This window comes from Tasmannia lanceolata, unplaced genomic scaffold (assembly GCF_043159265.1).
Source record: "Tasmannia lanceolata isolate RefF3 unplaced genomic scaffold, GAP_Taslan_0.1 ptg000054l, whole genome shotgun sequence".
Lineage (NCBI taxonomy): Eukaryota > Viridiplantae > Streptophyta > Magnoliopsida > Canellales > Winteraceae > Tasmannia > Tasmannia lanceolata.
In genome coordinates, this window is record NW_027518731.1 from 3609797 (window position 1) to 3631778 (window position 21982).

Below are 21982 nucleotides of genomic sequence, written 5' to 3' on the forward strand. Positions count from 1 at the left end.
GGTTTAGCCAAAGAGACTTCCTTGGATCTTGATTTCTTCCTTGGCTTACAAGGTAAAGCTCTCAGTATAATAAAATCCCCTGTTTTAAATATTTTTTCCACCCCTGTTTTCAGGTCCATCCCATTCCTTCAAGGCAGATGAGAAGGGAAATGAAATGGCTGCTTAAGTTATGAAGGAAGCTGATAGTGAATTGCACCGGTGAAGGCGCTGTTTTTGTTGAGGCTAACGCAGATAAACCATGAACCAAACCGAATCGAACCGGACAAAATCTGTTTGGTTTGGTTCGGTTAGACTGCCTATTGGTTCGGTTCCAGAAACACCCTTAAACCAAACTGGACCGAACCATGTGCAGCCCTACCCACCATTGATTGATCCAGACCGTCAATTTGATACAGGAGGAATACGTGTGGCTTATACATTTGATATGATTGGGCCTTCTACGTGTGCCTTTACATTATGTGCCCCTCTTGCTACACATGGAATGTAGTCTTCTTCAATTGGAAATCTAACTCCATGAGGAATACTTACATTAAATATGCAGAAAACAAAGTTTTGTGCTCTAATTGTAAATAGGGGTTATTTCATTGTAATTGATGGCTTCTTCTAAAATCTAAAGCTTAAGAAAGCAACCAGATTCAGACATTCGTAGAGCCAAATTAATTCCCTTTGCAACCCTTTGCAATGACGACGTTCTTGATTCGCAAGCTAGCGACTAGGGCAGAGATTGGGTCGGGAGCCAGGGAGGGACTTCAACTTTCTTTGACCCGAGAAACATATAAAATCTCTCTCCTACCTGTTTGTTATTTCAAAATGACCCGACCCGACCCGATCCGAGAAACATGCGGGTTATCTATCCATCGCTCAACCCGACCCTACCCTACCCTAAAAGACAAGATGAGCTAGTGCAATTATAAAACAATGGCAGTGCCAACATCAGTCTTGCCTTGTTTTATCCATGTGAACAGTAAAGCTTTTGGTCCTTCAGGTCTTTCCCCAACCAAAATGGTTTCATCTCCATTCTTCTGTTGGTAGCCCTCAAAAATATTTCAAAGAGAAAATTCAGGTATTTAAATCAACCCTAAAAATTCGGCGTTTCCTGTTAATCCATAAATTTGTAGAGAGAGAGAGAGAGAGAGAGAGAGAGATTCAAGTAAATTTTTGTCCGAAAGAGTAGACATACCTTCCTCGGAGCGAGAGAGAGAGAGCGAGATCCAAGGTAGAACCCTAACCGAGTCTGAACATCAATATAATTTTCTGATTTCAAGTTTTTTTTTTCCAGATGATTCTAATATTTGATAAACTATCTAAAGGAAACCCTAACACGCATTTTTAGCTTTTACTTTTTTATCGGTCTGTTGGAAACCCTAGCAGCGCCTGTTGTAGCTAAAAATCATCAAAATAGAGTTGAGCTATTCATCAGTGCTCGCTTTGATTATAGAGTCGCTCTTGTTTCTCTTTTATTTTACGTATTTCGATTGTAATTCGTATTTCTGTCGTGTTATTTTGCAGGTCTCTATTATTCTCCATACATAATTTCTGTTTGAATCCGACTTGCTTACATCTGGGTACGGCCTTCTAATCCTTAACCTCTTTACATTATTATTATGAGAATTTTTTTTCTTAGATGTTCTGATTGTTTCGAGAATTAGGATCTTTATTTTATTCCTTATAAGGAGGAGATGATGCCCTTTTCTCACACTTCCACTGCTTCATAAACATAGGAAAAAAGTGATCATTATTTTATCACTTAGCTACCTATTTTAACAGATTAGATTAGCTTGATTGATATTAGTCATATGCCATCTGGGCTCTTCTTCTAAAAAGTTGGGAAGAAGAGTCAATAAATAAGGAAGAATGCACATGCTACATGCATCTGATTTGTAACCAAAATCCTTTGGAAAATACCAAGAATGCACATGCTAGATGCATACGATTTGTCCATCTCTCTTCTATAGTGTCATATGATCATCACATGATTCAAGGTATATTTCATATTCCATTGTGTTGATGTGACAATTGAACCATCCTTTTGTGGAATCATTTACTTTTTTCTTTTTTTTGAATGGCTGAATATTGGATTAAAAATAGGACCGAGATGGTCAAATACAAAGAAAAGAAGAGAATGCAAAATACAGATAAGCAAGAAATAGAGACTCAAGCGGCAAGAAATCGAAGAGCTCCAAAGCATTTCTATGAACCCATCTCTTGCAAGCCTGTAAGCTGCCTCATTTGCAGATCGCCGCACATGCCGAAAAACAATAGAAGATGATCCCACCCGGTCTTGAATCTCTTCGAAGAAACAAGCAAATCTCCATGGAGGAGGGTGGACGCCTTTAAGCCACCAGATTACATTTAAGGAATCTCATTCCACAATAATTTTATCAAGGATATTTTCATCTAACAACTGGAAACCTTGATGCACTGCTCTTACCTCCGCTTCATTTGATTTGAATCCGCCACACCAATAGGGCCCGCAAAAGCCCAGACCACATCACCCAAACCAGTTCTTAGAATCCTCACCCCCCCCCCCCCCCCCCCCACATCTCAGACTATTTTATTATTGCAACTCCCTCTTTTCTACATCTGCATCATTTGCATATTACAATTTGTGATCATGTCCCAGCTTGAATTCATGATTTTGTAACCAACCGAAATCTTCTTTTTTCATGTTTAGGAAAAATATATTGCCGTCATATTTTCCTTTTTATATGCATGTCATGTGTATCTCATGTTTTAATTTTATATTTAAAATTCTTTGATACTTACGTGTTTTTGTAACTTTACTTTTGCAGAAGATAATGTAACAACATACATGAACTTGGAATAATGGCAGTTCATGATTGTATCAATCAAAATCTTTTTGATAACGGTGACGATGATGATGGACCTGCATTCTTCAAGAGGAGTAGCACGGCGTCCAAGCACGATCAATTGAACTCAGCCTTAAAGAAGTCAGTATCTCAAAGGCATGACGGATCATCGGGAAGGGATGCCTCTAATTCAGGTGCTCCAGATGTTCAAACCTCGAAGTTACAAAAGGGTAAGCTGATTTTACATGCAAAGGTACCGTCTGAAAGGTCCACCATGCTAAGTCCAGGCACTTCAACTTCAACACTTGATCGGTCAAAATATTCATCAGAACAGAAATCAGCAATTGATGGCATGAAGAAGAAGCCTTCGAATGCATCTCCTGATGAATTAAATGTTGATTCTGATGATTCTGATGACGATAAACCATTGAGCTCTAGAATGGTTGTAGCTTCAACGGCAGTTCAAAAGAAAAATTCCTCCCATGTTCTGAAGGAGATTAATTCACCTACTCCTACTTCATCCCACTCAGAAAAGACAAAATTATGCTTTAAGAAATCTGATGATTCTGATGACGATAAGCCATTGACCTCTAGAATGGGTGTAGCATCCATGACAGTGCAAAAGAACAAATCCTTCCATGTTTTGAAGGAGCTTTGTTCACCTACTCCTACTTCATCCCACTCAGGAAAGACAAAATTATGCTTTGAGAAATCTCCAGATGATTCTGAAGATGAAAAACCATTGTCTTCTAAGTTCCAATTGAAGTCTGGTGGTAGTGCATCTACTAAAAAGTTGCCCGACTCTTTTGAAAAGAAACCTTTGCCTACAAAGTTCACCAAAAGTTTGAACAAGAGACCACTAGATGAAGTCAATAGTTCAGTGCCGTCTTTAGTTAAAAAGGCAAAACCTTCAGATCCCTCGTTACCTTTGAAAGTAAAGCAAGAATCAAGGTTGAAAGAAGAACTGACGATGGTGCAGTCTTCTGTTAAAAAGGCAAAACCTTCAGATGCTTCCTTACCTTTGAAAGTAAAGCAAGAATCAAGGTTGAAAGAAGAATCAGACATGGATGATGATGATGACCATGTTCCTATTTCTCAGCGAATGAAGAAAACAGTTTTATCAGACAATAAATCTTCCACAAAGAAAGTGACGAAGGTTGTTTCGTCATCATTCAAGAAAGCAACCAAGAAGTCGAAGAAAGTGACAAAGAACTCTAAATACTCTAAGTCGATAAAAGGGGGGCCACCTGGGTCTGGTGAAGGGCAGAAATGGACTACTTTGGAGCACAGTGGGGTCATTTTCCCTCCTCCATATAAGCCTCATGGAGTTAAGATGCTCTACAATGGACAGCCAGTTGATTTAACTCCTGAACAGGAGGAGGTAGGACTCAAGAACTTTATGTAGCCTGTGTTGTAATTCACTACTCATTACTCCCTTGCTGTGCTTTTGTTCGCTGTATGTTTCTGCATTATCTATGGTGGTGTTATTGCTTCAATTTTATGAGATGCTTCAATTGTTTATCCTTTAACTGTGATCATTTATTTGTTTTTGTTCTCCTCAATCTTTTGTTTTGCAGGTTGCGACAATGTTTGCAGTGATGAAAGACACAGAGTATGCAACCAAGCAAAGATTCATTGACAACTTCATGAATGATTGGAGAGTGATACTTGGACGAAACCATGTAATTAAGAAATTTGAGCTTTGTGATTTCACACCAATCTATGAGTGGCATCAGAATGAGAAGGAGAAGAAAAAACAAATGAGTACCGAAGTGAGTCCCGGCTGCCCTCAGTCACTGAAGCATATATTAAAGCAGGGTTCTATGTGGCTTAACTTGATAAATTGATTATGGAACTGCTTTGTCTGACTAGTTTTAAAAGCTTATTAGGGACCCTTTCTTGATCCAAGGCATATCATTTTAACTTGGGCTAGAATAAGCTATGCCATAAGAAAAGGACATTCTGCTTGCATGTGATCAGGAATTCACACCCAAACACACAGGCATGCATACGTTCGACTTTTTTGGGATGGAACATTATGAATGTGATTCGATTCGTTCTTATTTAAGTGGCTATCTATTGCATCTCTAGTGGTTTCTAATTTGATAATGATTTAAAGTGTCAACTGCAGTATTTATGGTTCCTAATTATATTGCTTTCAAATCCTTACTTATCTTAGCAGCTGCACCTGTGCCACACATTTTTCTTTTGTATTTAGTAAGAATCTTAGCACCATATGAAGCCTTTTAGTTGTCTTACTTGGATAAAATGCACACATCTGTTTTAGCAGCTGCTCTTGCATCAGACAAGCTTTTGGATTTAACTACCAGTATATGAACTGTTTAGCTGTGCGACTGGATGCTTTATCCTAATTGCTTCAATTAACAAGCTAAGAAGGGACAAAAATTAAGGATTTTGAGAATTATCATTCTTTAATCATCCCTTGATATTACTGTCTTGAAAAGATTCTTCTTTCTTGTGGCCATGAGAGTTCAGCCTCTGTTCCAAATTGCACTCTACTGGTTTTCTTGTTGTCTTGGGTATGCATATGGTGTAAGCTTGCCATTTTTTATATTCATTTAAAATAATATCCGGTGCATTGCGATCAAGTGCGGAGAGAGTTTAGGGGAAGGATTGAGTGCATGACGGTCAGTATGTGGTGAAAGAAAGGATTTTATCTCCTCTATTATGTATAGGGCTGGGTGGGGGGAGGGGATTAGGTCTTGGAAAGATTTATGGCCGGGTCTTGTTCCTTTATACCATGCATACCTGATTCTCTATAGTCTAGTTTGTTAGAACAGGATGCATATTTTTTTACTTTTATGCTAGTGGGGGTAGGGTAGTGAGGAGTAGGGTTCTTCCTCTTAACCTCATAGGTGAGGTGTTTTAGGGGCTGTTTGGATATGTGGATTTTAGAATCCAGGTTTTAGTTTAAAAGCTGTGTAAAATTCTGGATTTTACAATCCACTATCCTTGATTTTAAATTGGAAATCCAGGTTTTAGAAATCTCTCCCCCATCCTGAGATTTCTAAAACCGAGAGATTTCTAAAACCTGGAAACACGGGACAATCTCCTACTATCTCGCTCGACGGAAAGAAAGGTGAGAAATCAGAAAACAATGTACGGTCTCCTCCTTCTCTCGTCTCCCATCTAGGATTTTGGGGAAATACAAGATTCTAAAATCTGCGTATCCTAACGACCCCTTAGTGTTTGCTTGAGTTAGTCATCTTGAAGATTTTACCATATCTAATTTTATTTTTAATCATAGGATTTGTGTCCTGGACCTGAAAAGTTTCTTTCTGGATAAGTATTTCTTTTTGTGCCCATCTCAGGTGGGAGATCTTCCTTCTCTAAGGGTTGTTTCTTAGAAAAAACTTTCCCTAGAATATGTGAAATCCAAGGTTTGGTTAACTAGTTTGACATGGATTTTGGAATTCTCGCATCAAACTTGCTGTAAAAACTAGGAAAGAAGAAAACCACCTTAAAGCAATTATTTTCTTTCCCAAGAAACTACAATTCTCATTTTTTGGGGTAGGGCTATGTTTCACAATTTGTTTCCTTCCTTACGATTTTGTAGCTAGGTTTGGGTTGTTGCAGGGAACGGAGTACGAGGAGAGAAGCGACAAAGGCGATCATCATGCTTGCATTTCATCGGATAAATGGCCTAGTACTGGGTTATCTCCCATCCTTCTTCAACCTCTAGCATGATAATGGGTTGCCAGAAAGTAGGCCGAGACAAGTTTTCCCTGCCGTGTTTGGGAACATGGAGTGAGATCTTGTGTCGATACAACGGTCCGAATGCTCTCAAGCCCAATATTGGCAGCATGGAGTGTGGTATCTGCACCAATGAAGCTATCGAGTGATCTGCTGCGGCTGACCTTCTCAAATCAATCCACCCCTGTTGGATTGTCGCTTCCATATCGGGCCGCTAAAACCACAGCCGCACTTTTTACAGTTTTTTGGATTCGTTGAAAGAGGTTTTCTGGATTCATTGAAAGAGGGTTTTCTGGATTTGTTACTGCTCATCTGGTTTTCACACCTTTTATGGCCGGTGACCTCTGACCAGTTTAATAGGTCCAAATCAAACACTAGGAAAAAAAAATCCAGAAAATACTATTCAAAATGTTTCTAGGAAAATTTCTTTACTCTAGATCCAAACATGCCCCAAGTGTCACATGTAGAAGTCTCATTCTCCGTAAGATTAGATACAATGTTTTGGGTGGATGATTGTTTTGCAAAAAATCAATACCTTTGCATGCTAAAGAGGAAAGGTGATTAGATACAATGTTTTGGCGAATGATTGTTTTGCAAAAAATCTATACCATTCTTCCTTTCGAAATGTCATTAAGCTAAATTTTGATGGGTTCCCAATTTGGAATTTGGATCCAATGGGTGTAAGGGCTGTTTAATGGAATTCCTTAGGGGATATTGTGAGGTCCTTTTATGTCCAATATGTATTAAGGTCTCTAATGAATCAGACATCCATGCACTTCTAACCGGCTCCATGTGTGTATTGATAAGGTTGACAAATGGTTAAGCATAGTGGGTGGCTGATCAGAAGTTATTGCTTGGGTTAACTAGTGTAGTCTGGGCCTGCGAAGTTTGATGCATATTATTGACAAGTGTTGAAACTTGAAACTTGTATACTGAAAAGGTTTTTCCATTCTTTGTTTGGTTCTAGATGTGCTAATGATGCTGCATACTCACTAGCTAAGAATGAATTCTATAGGGATCTACTTTTAGTGTGGGGATCTCTGCCCCCATTGTAAATTGTTTTAATTATATTAAAATTTTCTTTTTTATTGTGTCAAAAAAGAAAAAAAGAAAAAGAAAACAAAAATACATACAATTATATCTGCTGATTGGTAGTTGAAATTAATATGTTTTCATTTTTCCTGTTTCAATTACACCTATGTATTTCTACACCTTGTTAATGGTCCTTCAATAGTGGGTTACTTTTATCTTTGAAAAATTATATCCTCACTTCATTCTTTTAGCAATGACACTCCTCTCTTTGTGACACATTTCTCTAGTTAGCTGTCAAAGGCTGTCACAGTTTCCAATGGCTGTTAACAACACATCAGAGAAGTGTTTAATAAAATGAGTAGTGACATTATCAAAACAAGGGGGCGTGGATCTTCCCTTACATTTAAGTTGCAAACTTGCAATTATCTTTCTATTTTTTGATGTATGTTACACATAGATAAATTTTACCTCATTCGTTTTGTACCTTTCTTTAGACTTCCATCCTCAAAATGATTATCTGATGTATAATTGACTTAAGCATGATTATCTGATAAAATCTATTTCTTGTGTTGTTTCTCTTTTCTTGCTCAAAGGCTAGTTTTTAGTAGAAGTTCTTGAAAAAATTTGACCGATTGTTCGTGGTTTATGCAGGAGAAAAAGGCTGTGAAAGATGAGAAATTGAAACAAGAGGAAAAGTATATGTGGGCTATTGTTGATGGTGTTAAAGAGAAGGTTACTTCTAACTTGAACTATCTAGTTTCTAGATACTGATCGATTTTGGTTTGATGCCTTCAGTCTTGCGCTGTGGTTCTCGGTTACTTGTAACTTGAACAACTTAGTTTCTTGATTTTGATGGATTTTGGTTTGATACCTTCAGTCTTGCATTGTGGCTGGGTTTTTTTTTTTCTTTTTAGAAAGATAAAATTACTAAGCAAAAAGACCGCTAGGGACGAGATGCCAATAAGCCGATAAAAACAGGAAAAACTCTATTACTCAATATGGATAGAATCTAATACAATAAGGCTCTCTGGCAACCCTAGATTTGGCAAGATTGTCAGATAACTCATTCACTGCACAAGGGATGAGAGAGAAATTTACATTGATTCTTTAAAATTGCTGATCTTAGAGATAATATTGGTAATTCTCCATGCCGCTTTAGAATCAATGGACACCATGATGTTACATTTGCCGAGTCTCCGTCCACTAGAAATTGGAAGCCTTGTATGTCTTTGAGGATTAAAAGAAACTTGAATCTCTGCCTCATCAAAATCAGCAATACCTATGTGATCTGAGAAAGCTTTTATTGTCTCCCATATATCATTTCTGATCTCTCCAATTCCAGCCAGCACTGGATAACCACAGGAACTACCATTAAAGTTAAATTTTATTGAATTTTGGGCCGGAGTCCATCTAGGTTTAGGTGTGCAATTTTGATATGCGTCGACACACGTGTAGGGGTTGACACGGACACGTGTCGACACGTGTGTCAGCAGTAAACTCAAAGTGTTGACTAAATCATAGAACAAAACTTTGATCTTTGCCTCGTTAGAATCAATCCTATGGGATCTGAGAAAACTTTTCTCGACTACTCTCTATCATTTTTTATCTCTTCAATTCCAGAGAGCCCTGGATAGCCATGAGAACTACCGTCAAAGTTAAATTTGATTGAATCTTTTGCCGTAGGAGTCCATCTAGGTTTAGAACCTGACGGATCTGTCCATTGCGATTTCTTTGCAGCATCTAAGAGGTTCTGAGATGGAATAATACAAATTTTGATAAGCTGCCTTCGCACAGATCAGAATGTCTAGTTTGGCATTGGATATTGATCATGGACTTCTTTATAACTATGGTTGTGGGTTGTCATCTGTTATATTTTTTTACCTTGCTATTGTTATCTGTTCAAGTCCATTTCCTGTAATACTGGTTTTGGTGCTCTTAAATAATCTAATATATGGTCTTTATCAATATCTATAGTTTGTATACTGCACCATTGCAAAGGTAATCAAAATTACTTAAGTATCCTAGGTTATTGCCCTCTAGGCTCTTGTGATTTACCTAAGCACAGGGTAGTCGCTAACCTAGTAATGGAGTGTTTCCAGGTAAATTTGACTATAAATAAAATAATACCAATAAGAATGAAAGAGAACTAGTTTCTTGTGTATAAATTGTCTTGGTCTTCTGTTAGGAGAAGGAAATCATAATATAGGCAGGTGTTGGATCCTGTAGTTGAAAGGGCGGAGAAAAGGCTCGCCGCTTGGAAATGGGGCTTGGTATCGGTTGGAGGAAGAATCACACTTGTTAAGGTAGTTCTTGCTGATGTACCGATCTACTTCCTAGCAGTTTTTAGATGCCCAGCAAGTGTTGTCAGCTGGATTTAACTGATTCAGAGGAATTTCGTATGGGGTGTCATGAGTGATAAAAGGAAGATTCATCTTGTGAACTAGTTCTTGCTGGTTTGAAATTTCCTCGACATTTCCCTGAAACAACTGAAATGTTTCCATTTCCTTCCCTACCGAAACGAAATCTACTCGATATCCTTTCATGTCATTATTTCCTCGAAATTTTGACCGAAAATTCTGAAATTCCCAAAATTTGACTGAAATTTCCAAAATTCGACCGAAATGGTCGGAATGACAAAAAACGGAAAGGTGTTTTTATTTGCATTTCATTTCATTTCATTAATGTAGAGAATGATATTTGGTAGGCAACATCATTGAACTGCACAACAAACTAACCATATCTTATGCATGGGACCAATAATACCTCGGTACTCTATGTTGTATTGACTTAGAGTTGGGGTCCTTCAAGGGGAGGCTGGTCATTGTACTTTCTTATACTTCATTGCATTGTACTTCTTTATTGTCTTTACTGTTCTAGACATGCACGACTTACACCACTACTCTATGAGGTAACTACCTGCAACCGAACTGACCCTAAGGGTGACACACTTTCCTAGAGTAGGTGTGTTCTTCAGAAGAGTGATGACATGGACAGACCTGTTTCGACCAATGTTTATGTTTCTTCTTTTTCCAAGTTACTGGTTGTATTCATTGAACTCATTCTTTGGAATTTACTTGAGGCAAAACTCGTCTGTTGGTGGGCAGTTCATTTTTTGCGCTGTAGGATCATCTCATAGGGCAGGCCACATGTTTGTTTCACTAGCCTATAACTGGACTTGTACGGTTTTGATAATCATGATACATGAACATGTTGAAGCTGTTTTTATGTCTTTCAGGCCCATATTTGTTTGATAGACATTCATTTTCCACCATTAGTTTTCATCATATTCAGTTGTGTTTGTTCTTGAGGTCTCCACTGAGGTTCTACCTTAATGTTGAGTTTTTTTTAACTGATGTGTATGCTCTTTTTTGTTTTTCCTATTACGTATAAATGTTATATTTGCTCACCATTCTCAGATCTTTTAAGCCGATTTGTTTAACCCTTATCTCCATCTCAGGTTGGAAACTTCAGGGTTGAACCACCTGGTCTGTTCCGTGGTCGGGGAGAGCATCCCAAGGTTCTTTTGCACTACATTATCCAGAAATAGTAGATTAGTACGGGAAATGATATCAGCTCTCCAATGGTTAGATATTCACGCTCAAGTTTCTTGTCTTTTAGTATTTAAAGGGCTGTCAAAAGGTTATTACAGTTCCCAAAAAGCTCTCACAAGCCCTTTAAATGCTAAAAGATAAGAAACTTGAACATCAATATCAAAGCATTGGAGTGCTGATATCATTTCCCTTTAGTATAATAGACGATATGTTTCATAGTTAGACGTGCTATTCCAGACCCATTTGTTTTCCCCCCAATTTTCTTGTTTATTTTGGACTTTCTATCCATCTTTGTTGGATTTTATGGTGTCAGATGGGGAAATTGAAAAGACGAATTCATCCAAGTGATATTACAATAAATATTGGAAGAAAGGTTCCAGTTCCAGAATGCCCAATTCCTGGTCAAAGGTTCTGTAACTCCTCTTTCTTTGCCCAAGATGAACATATGACTTAGGGGCTAGTGGTCTGTTGGTTGTTGAGATTTTGTGGTGCTTTTGCAGATGGAAAGAAGTAAAGCATGACAATACCGTCACATGGTTAGCATTTTGGAATGACCCGATCAATCCCAAGGAATTCAAGTATGTCTTCCTGGCAGCTAGCAGCTCCTTGAAAGGACAAAGTGACAAGGAGAAATATGAGAAGGCGAGGCTACTCAAGGTAACTTTTCTGTGTTTTTTTTTCAGGCATCTTCTTTGTGATGATTTTATGATTATGTGTTGAACCAGCCATATGTCTGAAGTTTTTCTTTAGTTGTAATAATTTTATAACCCACAAGTTTGGTTGCAGGATTACATACACGGCATTAGAGCAACTTACACAAAGGATTTCATGACTAAAGATGTTACCAAACGGCAAATAGCAGTTGCAACCTACCTTATTGATAAGCTAGCTCTTAGGGCAGGGAATGAAAAGGTAAACTCTAACTGGATTTGGAGATCACCTATTAGAATGTTCTTGTTTGTTGACTTATTTATTTATTCATTTATTTCAGATGTATCCATTCGCTTTCCTGTTAGTTGATTTTAACACCTTGGCTGAAGACATCTTTTTTCCCCAGTGCATTAATTCTAAAAACCCTAAATTTGGTCTGCTTTTTGCACCCATGCATAACTTTTCACTATGAAAAGAACTTGGCTGCGAACTACTTTGCCGGTGAAGACACTTTCCAAGATTTTTGCCGGTTATTTTCTTTGTGAACGTGCATTCATACTAAAGCCAGTAGAATATTCATAAAACTGGCACATGATGATTACATGGTGAAAGTTGAGCCATTTATCATTCATTAGTTCTTCACATTGATTTAATAAAATGTGTACAAATGTGATGTATTACACCCTCTTGTTAACATTGAAGGTCCAAGAGAAGAACCAAAGCATGAGAGAAAGAGGGGTGAAAATATCAGAGTACACTGAAAAGAAAGGGAACCCCATGTCTCATGAAATTAGGGCCCACTCTATTATTTCATTTAAGTCTGTTTAAGTTAAGTTGATAGGGGCCTTGCCTTTTATTTCTTTTAAGTTACAAGTTATATTAGAATGAGTCCCATTATCTCTGATTCTTTAACACACTAAGACGCAGTAAATTAAGGCCACATTTGGATACCCACAGGATTTAGATTTGGATTTCTCACATTTGCAGTTGAGATTTGGAACTAGATCAGATCCTTAGATTTCCAAATCAGCTACAACAGTGAAAAAAAATCTGATTTTCAAGTTCTGCAAGACATTATTTGGAAATCAATATTTGTGGCAATTACCTTCACCCTCGCTACTCCTTGACCTTGCTGCTGCAGCAGCCAGCTGTCCCTCCCTCCCTCCTCCTCCTCCCCCTCCTCTCTCTCTCTCTCTCTCTCTCTCTCTCTCTCTCTCTCGTACATCATGGGCATGAGGATGATTGATGTATTTTTTCTCCCAAACTCAAATCCAAATACAAATACAAAAACATGAGGTATCCAAATGTGGCCTAAGAGAATTTGCAACAAAAGAGGGCACACTTCACTATTCATGCACTGTTTACGACACTATTCACACAATGTTCACGTCACATATATTTTTGTAGGTAGTGTAAGTGTTTTGTTTTCTTTAGGAGTCGCCCTAAATATGGTTTTTAAAGTAGGCGTCCACATGTGGGGGGCTATAAATATGCTGTAAGCTTACTTTATAGAGCATCTTGTGACATAAATAAGAAGGAAGCTTTTGGTAGTTTTCTCGGTGTGTAGCTTTGCTATTTTCTTTTATAATGGAGGAAGTAGCTTCTATTATTGAAGATCTTTATTACTTGATTTCTAGGAGATATTGAAAAACTAAGCTACGTTTGTAGTCAACCTAAGATGGGTAGATTTACTTTTCCCTATACAATGGTTGGTGGGTGTGATTATTTTCTTTAATAATTCATTTGTGTATAATATGTTTCAAGATCTAAACTAGATTCAGAAGATCCATATTTGGACACAAAATCACAATTGTATTTCAGTTCTAATTACACGAAAATAACAGTTGCTTACTGATTCTTGATTTTTTTGAGGGCTCTGGGAATTATTCTTTTAGCTATATATCAGTCTTGATTTCTGAAAATTTGCAATTGTGAAAATTAGTTTGTGATTCAAGAAAATTCTGCCGCATATTGTTTCTTGAATAATGAGGGTTTGGGTTTGATCTCCTACATCAATTGGTATAGAGCCATGCCTCCTAGAAAGGCCTTGCGTCCTGAGGCCAAGGTTTTAAATTTCGGTTTTGGTTCCGGTTCCGGTTTCTGTCGTCAACGAAAACATAAACATTTTGATTTCGGTATGAAATTTCGGCTGACATCTTGTAAAATCACTGAAATATTTCGGCATGAAATCATCCCCAAAATCTGAGTAAGATTCTTCACCACTGGTTTTTCTTTTTCTTTTTTTGTCATTTTTAGAAATATCTTAAAAGAATCTCATTGTTCTTCTTTTTCTGGGAGTGGAGTTGATTTTTGTCAATTTCCTATTGAAATGTCGACATTATGACAGAAACTTTGTTTTTTTTTTAAAAAAAAAAAAATCTAAAAAGTTGCATGTTTCACATATTTCGACCGGAACATTAACATAATTTCGAAATTTTGGTTGAAATATGTTATTTTTCCAAAAGCAAGTGGATTTCGTTTCAGTATTTTTCCTGAACCACAATCTCGATGAGGTTAGGGAGTTAGTGCGACAGCACATGGAATTGATCTGACTAACATGGGGAGAAGCGTCATCAAGATAAGAAAGAATTTGATAGAACGACTTGTTCAAATAAACTTAATATGTATTAATTCCTACGGACTCAAGGGTGCCCGATTGCGCTCGGCATCAAGAGCGCATCAAGCTTTAATTGCTTTGGGATATGTCGACACACTTTCTGAAGACGTTGAAGATGAACTATTTGTAATAAAAGGTGATCTTATCTACAATAGGGATGGAGAAAAGTATGTAAAAGATGGAAAGGATGCGAATAAAGAGATGAAGCTAGGCTTGATTTCTGGTGCTAATATGGTTGTGAAAGAAAGGGTATCCGATGAAGAACATTTCATGTCTTTTATTAATTTTGATTTTCCAAGATTGGATGTATTCGATCCCATCTTGAAAACAGTCTTTGGGAAGTCAAATTTAGACAATTAGAGTCTTTGTGTTAGAATGACTGGATATGCCTCTTGCGATGAGGAAGAATAAGTTAACGAGAGAATCAAAATTTTATCATGAGGCGGCAAATTAAAATTAGAAAGGAAATTCAATGTTGACAATTTCTTAGTTATGCTAGGTTGATGCAATCTTGAGAGATTAGCAATGCCAGTAGTAGTGCTTTCTTTTCGAAAACAGTTGGATTAACCATAGGTTGTGGGTAATTGAAAACATGAACTTGAGGTTGCATTCTTTTAAAGAGTATGTCTCTGTTGTAGCACATCCTCCCTTCTGCATTGAAGACCCAAGGTAAGAACCAAGACACGAGAGGAATAGAGAGGAAATATGGAAGGCTACTCAAAGGAAAGAAAACCCATGTCTCACAAAGTGGGGTCCCACTCTCTTAATTCATTGGGGTGTGTTTAAGTTAAGTTTATAGTGCCCATGTCTTTTATTTCATTTAAGTTTTAAGTTAGGTTGAGGCACATTATCTGCCCATTATATCTTATTTATTTTAAATCCATTAGGAATTTCGAATTTGTAAATTAAGTGATTTTTGAATAAAAGAGGATCCGCTTCACGCGCTGTTCATGTCACTGTTCAGAGGGTGTTTTTGTAGGTAGTTAAAGTTTTGGTTTTGTTAGAAATCACTCTAATTAGGGTTTTTAAACTGGGTGCAGAATGAGGGCTCCATCCTATATGATCTAAGCCCGCTTTTTGAAGCATCTTGTGACGTGAATAATGAAGGTTTTTGGAGTTTTCTTTCTATGCAAGCTTTGTTGTTTTTCTTTTCTTTTCTGCATTTAGCTTTGTTGCTTTCTTTTATGAAGTTTTTGGAGGATGCTTTTGTTGTTAGAGATTTTTGCTGCCTGATCTCTCCCAGATATTGAAGAAGCAACCCACAGTTGTAGTCAACAAAGATGGATCTTTTGAATACAAATTTCAGCGCTAATATTTACTTTTCCCTATACAAAGGTTAATGGCTGATTATTTCCTGTAACAATTCTTCTTCAACATGAATAAAAATTATGAACCTTAATAACAGATTAATCTGTTGATTATACTTGGCCTAAGTATCATCACCGGATTTATATGAATGAAGGCAATAAATGCATGCCAATACAGTTAATTATTTATTTTTTTATTTTCAGGCCACCTAGTAGTGTTTTTTCATGATGATTAGACTTAATCAAACCACTGTCACCAGTTCTATATGAATGTACTCAGTATATGCTCAATTCAGTTTTTTATTTATTCTACACTCAGGCCATTTGAAATTTAACCTGTTTTGGAATTGTGCCATACATAAATACAGTCTATATGATGACCACTCCAGGTTTTGAAGCCTTATGTCATCTCTTCTTGACTGCCTTTATTCTGCTCACTCAAACATGCTGCCCTTAGATTATGTCTTTTGTCACCAATATTTACTTGGCCAAAGTATTATCTCCTGAGTTAAATGAATGAAGGCAATCAATGCATGCCTATTGAGTTATTTATTTATTTATTTTTATTTCCAGGACAACAGCAATGCTGGGATATGTAAGAAATGAGAACCCTAATAGCTTGTTTCTATGATGATTTGACTTGCCCAAACCATCGTCACCTGTGCTCTATATGAATGCTCTGTATACGCTTAATGCAGTTTTTTCTTCTTTCTCTAGGTCATTTGAATTTTTAGCTGTTTTTTAATTGTGCCATGCCGAAATGCAGTTTTGAAGCCTTATGTCATCTCTTCTTGACTGCCTTTATTCAGCTCACTCAAACATACTTCCCTTATAGATTATTTTTTTTTCTCACCAATATTTACATTCTATTTTCCTGTAAGTTTACCATGTTAAAAATTTAGTTTGTTAGCATAGCTGCTTGTTTCTTTTTAACCTCAAGCACGGTGAGGTATCATTTGCCATTTGGCAGAAGCCAAGTGTTCGTATTTATACTGTATTATGCCTAGCAAGTTATCTCTGTGATTATTCATTTGCAGGATGACGATGAGGCTGATACTGTTGGTTGCTGCACTCTGAAAGTTGAAAATGTTACATTACTCCCTCCAAATAAGTTACAGGTAAGAGTGCTGTTTTCCAGCTAGTTCCTCTCTCTGGAGGATTGCAGCTTATTTGTTTTTCTTTGTTAATCCTTGTGTATTCTTTTCTGTTATCCAGTTTGACTTCCTTGGTAAAGATTCCATCAGATATTTCAACACGGTAGAAGTTGAGCTTCCAGTGTATAAAGCGATTGGGCAGTTTCGAACAGGTGATTATGGGCGTTCAGTGCTTCCTTATCTGTTTCCTCATTGAGTATGTGGAGAGCTGACTACTCTATAACTTTATTCATCAGGTAAAAAGGACGGGGATGATCTTTTCGACCAGCTGGATACTAGTAAACTCAATGCACATCTAAAGGAACTCATGCCTGGTCTTACTGCAAAAGTTTTCCGTACATATAATGCATCTTTCACCTTGGATGAGCTGGTAAGATACAGCTGGAACATGGAATATATCTTTTAGAGTGGTCCTTGATGGTTCTTTTTCTTTTCTTTTTTTGAGCTTCGTATGCTTATGAAGGCCATTCAGTTCCTCGCATGTCGTGTTTGACACATAGTAGCTGGAAACTCCTTGGGCAGATGGGTAATTCGTTTCCCCTAAAACACGTTTCGGAAAAGTGGGAGACTCGTTTCTCCTAAAAGGTGGGAAAGTTGTTTCCGAAATGCATGAGAAACATATAAGAAACTTATATGAAACACTTGAGCAACGTATGTGTGGGAAATATGTGTAAAACTTACGAAAATCATTTGAAAAAAAACACACACACAAACAAATTGTGGAATAGATATGAAAAAGGGAAACGACAACATATACCGTAATAAAAACGAAAAGAAATATCCAAATAGAAATTTGAATTTAACAAAATTTAAATCTACAAAACCATATATTTCATGTTTTCCTTGTGTTTCACATGCGTTTTCATTAGCGTTTCTCTCTCGTTTCTGAAATGTTTCTGATGTGTTTCCTAAGACATTTCTCGTACGATTTTTTTTATTGTTTTCCTGTTTATCGTTTCCCATCTGTATTTTTTCCTTGCGTTTCCCGTTTCCGTTTCCTGTTTCACTTCCCGAATCTGTTTCCCACACTGGCAACTATGGTCTTACATCTCTTTGAAATGGTGCATCCATTGTTGACCCATTTTTTGGACTGGTACAGATCACGAGATAGGATTGCTTTCAAGCTGTCCAGAAATGCATTTACGAAAAATTAAACCAGTTTCTATTCTAAAGGAACTGGTTCGATTTACAATTACATGCAAACACCATCAAACACACTTAAGAAACTAGCTCATTTGCTGCTTCAATAACAGAACACCTACGCTATAAATTCTATTGTAATAGGCTGTATTAAGTTATAAAATGCACATGTTATGTTAAAACTTTCCTGAAGATCTTTCTTGATATTGAATAATCTCCACCATTTTCCAAGAAGCGCTCTATTTTGTTGTCATTTTTTTACAACTAAACCACCATCTTTTTTGGAACAACAAACCTGTATCCATTTACTTAGATGAACTTCCCAAAACGGGGAATGTCATTCCAAAGTTATTCTGAATTCTTTCATTTTTTACCACTGAAGCAGAAATCCAGAACATTAATAGATAATACAGTGGAATGCTAGCTAAAGAAGCCTTCAATAGGGTGATCCTTCCATGTAGGGATAGGTGTTTAATTCTCCAATTCTCCAGCTTAGACTCAAATCTCTCCACTACTGGCTCCCAGTTGAGGGAACTCATAGAACCTTCTTTCAAAGGGAGACCAAGGTAATTGATGGGAAGATTAGCTACCTGAAACCTATAATGTCATTCTTTTCTTCATCTTCTGCTAAATTTATTTCGCAAACTAGATACTTATTTCTATTATTCATCTAACATGTGGTTTCCTCTATAATTCCTAGAGGATGTTAATTAGAGCAGCTTGACTCGTTGAAACAGATGAGAGGAATGATGGTGTCATCAACTATTACGCAATTTACTATTTAGTATTACATATAAAACCTCTTATTTTTTACAAATCTCCCCATATATTGTATCATGTATCTGATTTTTGTTGCCTGTCTGGTATATAAATATGAAATACTTATGCATACACTTGTACTATATAATGCAAATCTTTGCTTCCCATGCTGCCCAGTAGCAGCAGAGATCGAAATATTTCGGGTAGACTGAAATTTTGGTCGAAATATGCGAAACTTGCAACTTTTAGATAAAAAAGTAAAGTTTATGTTGAAATGTTGATATTTCAACAGAAACCCCTAACAACTCCACTCGCAGAAAAGAGAAGAACAATGACATTCCTTTAAGATATTTTTAAATAAACGACAAAAGAATGAAATTTTGTATCAAAACCGAAATGTTACAAGATTTCGGCCGATATTTTTCCATAATTTTACAATATTTCAGCCGAGATTTCTTACTGAATCCAAAATGTTTCCATTTCGCTGATGACCGAAACTTAAACTGAAATTTAAAAATTTGCTCCAGATCTAGCTTTGGTATTGGTTGCCTGATATATTGACTAGCCTTGACCTCTACAAAATGTGGCATTTCTAGTTATATTTAAGTTTTCTTTGATTTGAAGATATTCATTCCTCTGAATTTAGTTCTGGCATCTGTCAGTTAAATAAAGAAACGAAGGATGGCAATCTTGCCGAGAAAGCGGCAGTTTATCAGCGTGCAAACAAAGAGGTAATGATGGATGGCCATCTCAGCTAATAGAAAAGAGCTCTGATTCAATGTGATTCATCGTCTTGGCTGTTGGGTTGTTTTGCATCTCAGGTCGCAATCATATGCAACCATCAACGTAGCGTTTCTAAATCCCATGGTGCCCAAATGTCAAGGCTGAGTGAGAAGATGGATGAACTGAAGGTAGCAGCCATTTCTATCCTATATTAATGATGTGATTCTTCAACTATAATACCTCTTTCTTGAGCTCAATGCGATACTTAGTTGCTAGGTTTATGCTTGCTTATCGATATCATTTTGATGGTGTGAGTAGGGCGTGCTGGAGGAACTGAAAGTGGACTTGAGTAGGGCAAAGAAAGGGAAACCACCCCTGAAAGATGCAGACGGGAAGACAAAGAAGAACCTGGCTCCTGAAGTGTAATAAAACTCGTGCTAAGCAGAACGATATGCATTGTTGTATTAATATTGCGGTACCTCATTCACTCGTTCATCCACAGGTTAGAAAAGAAAATCGCTCAGACAAATGCGAAAATAGAGAAAATGGAATTGGACATGAAGATTAAAGAGGATTTGAAGACAGTTGCATTGGGCACATCAAAGATCAACTACTGTGATCCAAGAATAACAGTCTCATGGTGCAAGCGCCATGAAGTTCCCATTGAGAAGGTGAACACTTTCTTTCTCGAAGCAAATGCTCTCCTTTGTTTTACTGGTTGCTTATTGCTGAATCTTTCATCTGCAGATATTCAACAAATCCCTTTTGGCTAAGTTTGCTTGGGCGATGGATGTTGATCCTAGCTTCAGATTCTGATGGCCTGGTCAGATTTCTCAAAATTTTGCAAGACACGAGAATGATCTTTTATTTCATTTAAATTTATTATTCGCGAGCGGGAAAAGCAGATGTCGTATGTGCTTCTAATCATGGTCTTGTTGGCCCCACTTTATTTTATGTTAATCGAAGGCGGTAAGAAGAGCCTCGGCACGATCCCCTGGAATTTATTCCACCGTGCTAACATGTATTACTACGATTTCTGATTTTTTATAGACATTGAAATTGTTGTTTAGAGGCTTTGAGCACACAGCAAATCTTTGTTTACTTTGTGTTTTAACTCGACACAACTCATAACTCTGCCTATGTAGCTTGATTTTACTTGTGTTTGTCACAGCAGATTGTTAGTTGATGGATACACATGAATACTCTCCTAAAACAAACTTGGGTTCGTCAAGCAATCATCAATATGATGGTCATGTAAAACAGATGCTTCATGATTTGGATGGAAACTGCATGGTCATGCAATACAGATTGCCTCAACTTCAGAGTTCCACCTAAAGTTATGCAAGTGGTGGGACCTATAATACCCAAAAATGTGGTTTGTTAGGGGTAAGCTTCTTTGATGCCCCATTATGATAGTTGTAGTGCGTAGAACTATATTACAAACTGGTTCGTTACAATAATAGGATCACGAATAAGAGTCTTCACATGCATTTACGCTGTTCCAACCCTTTATTCCCACTCACCAAGAGGCTCTTATGCTACTAAATCTCAACAACATAAAGGATAAGAAAGTGAACAACTAGCAGATCAGATAAATTTTTATCTAAACAACTAACAGCTAAGCCATTGCCAGAAAATATGAGCTAAGCCACCTTAGGGTCCGATCCTCTGTGTTTACCTGAAATGGTGAGTAGAACATAGAATGCGGATCAAGTTTTGCAGTTGAGCTAAGAGCTGTACTTGTTTCTTTATATGGCTGGAGGCAGCGGAGATACACTCAATCATCCACTCGAAACTCAAGCACAGACCTGTTTTATCTACTTGTTTTTAAAGAAATGAAGCTTCGTAGTCATTTCCTTCCGTTAAAAAAAAATAAAAAATCTCAGTGGGATTTTGCACAGCAAAATCAAAGGTCAGGATTGTGCACAGAAAATCTCATGTGGGATCCAATGTTGATCATTAATCCTAACAGTGGGACCCATAGGCGGGAGAGAAATCCAAATCTAGTACAATTACGACCAAAGATAGGGATGCTGTGACAATTAAAATTATTTTTTCGAAGCATTATTATTTGGAGAATATGAAATTCTGGGGGATATTTTAGCATATATGTTACAAAGCAGGGACTCTTTTTTTCTATTTTTTGTTGAATGAGGAAGTCAATGGGCGATTAGTCATGGGTCTCTTCTCTGGACCAAAGCAATTTCATATATACTAGGAAGGCATGCCTCTGTTGGACATGTTTCTTGCCGCCTTCCTTATTATTGCGCACTTTCTCTTAACGTCTCCCTTAGCTTGATGGCGTGGAATTACGATATGAAATTTGCTTCTTATGTGTTACAAAATCCATGATTTGAATGTTTTAGGGTGTGGGGACTTTTTAAGGGGCTATTAAGGTATAGCAAAAACTTTGTTGGGTTGGTCGCTCTAATAGGCACTGTTAGACCTAAAATCGGTAACAGGTACAGCAGTGATGTAAGAGCTGAGCTGGATGACTAGGGGAGCTGAGTCCTGAAGGACCGGA

The 21982-nt window shown here is 37.3% G+C and overlaps 1 protein-coding gene across 2 annotated transcripts; it reads left to right on the plus strand.

Moving 5' to 3' along the window:
- The first annotated feature begins 960 nt into the window (after positions 1–960).
- On the plus strand, positions 961–20626 carry LOC143864673 (DNA topoisomerase 1 alpha-like). Of its 2 annotated transcripts, none has more exons than XM_077375420.1 (17): positions 961–1063; positions 1510–1565; positions 2793–4191; positions 4388–4582; positions 8208–8288; positions 11014–11073; positions 11421–11515; positions 11608–11764; positions 11894–12019; positions 16720–16800; positions 16898–16988; positions 17073–17206; positions 19398–19466; positions 19557–19646; positions 19777–19880; positions 19961–20129; positions 20206–20626. In XM_077375420.1, exons 3-17 carry the CDS (start codon positions 2827–2829, stop codon positions 20272–20274), a joined length of 2886 nt encoding a protein of 961 aa, XP_077231535.1. In that variant the 5' UTR covers positions 961–1063; positions 1510–1565; positions 2793–2826; the 3' UTR covers positions 20275–20626. The 2 variants fall into 2 exon arrangements, with proteins under 2 accessions (XP_077231535.1, XP_077231534.1); XM_077375419.1 differs by lacking the exon at positions 961–1063 and adding an exon at positions 1073–1216.
- Positions 20627–21982: the final 1356 nt, after the last annotated feature.

Coding starts and splice junctions, on each gene's coding strand:
- LOC143864673 (XM_077375420.1), top strand. CDS start 2,827: ATGGCAGTTCATGATTGTATCAATCAAAATCTTTTTGATAACGGTGAC. Junction 16,801..16,897: donor TCCCTCCAAATAAGTTACAG/GTAAGAGTGCTG, acceptor TCTGTTATCCAG/TTTGACTTCCTTGGTAAAGA. Junction 19,881..19,960: donor AAGAACCTGGCTCCTGAAGT/GTAATAAAACTC, acceptor GTTCATCCACAG/GTTAGAAAAGAAAATCGCTC.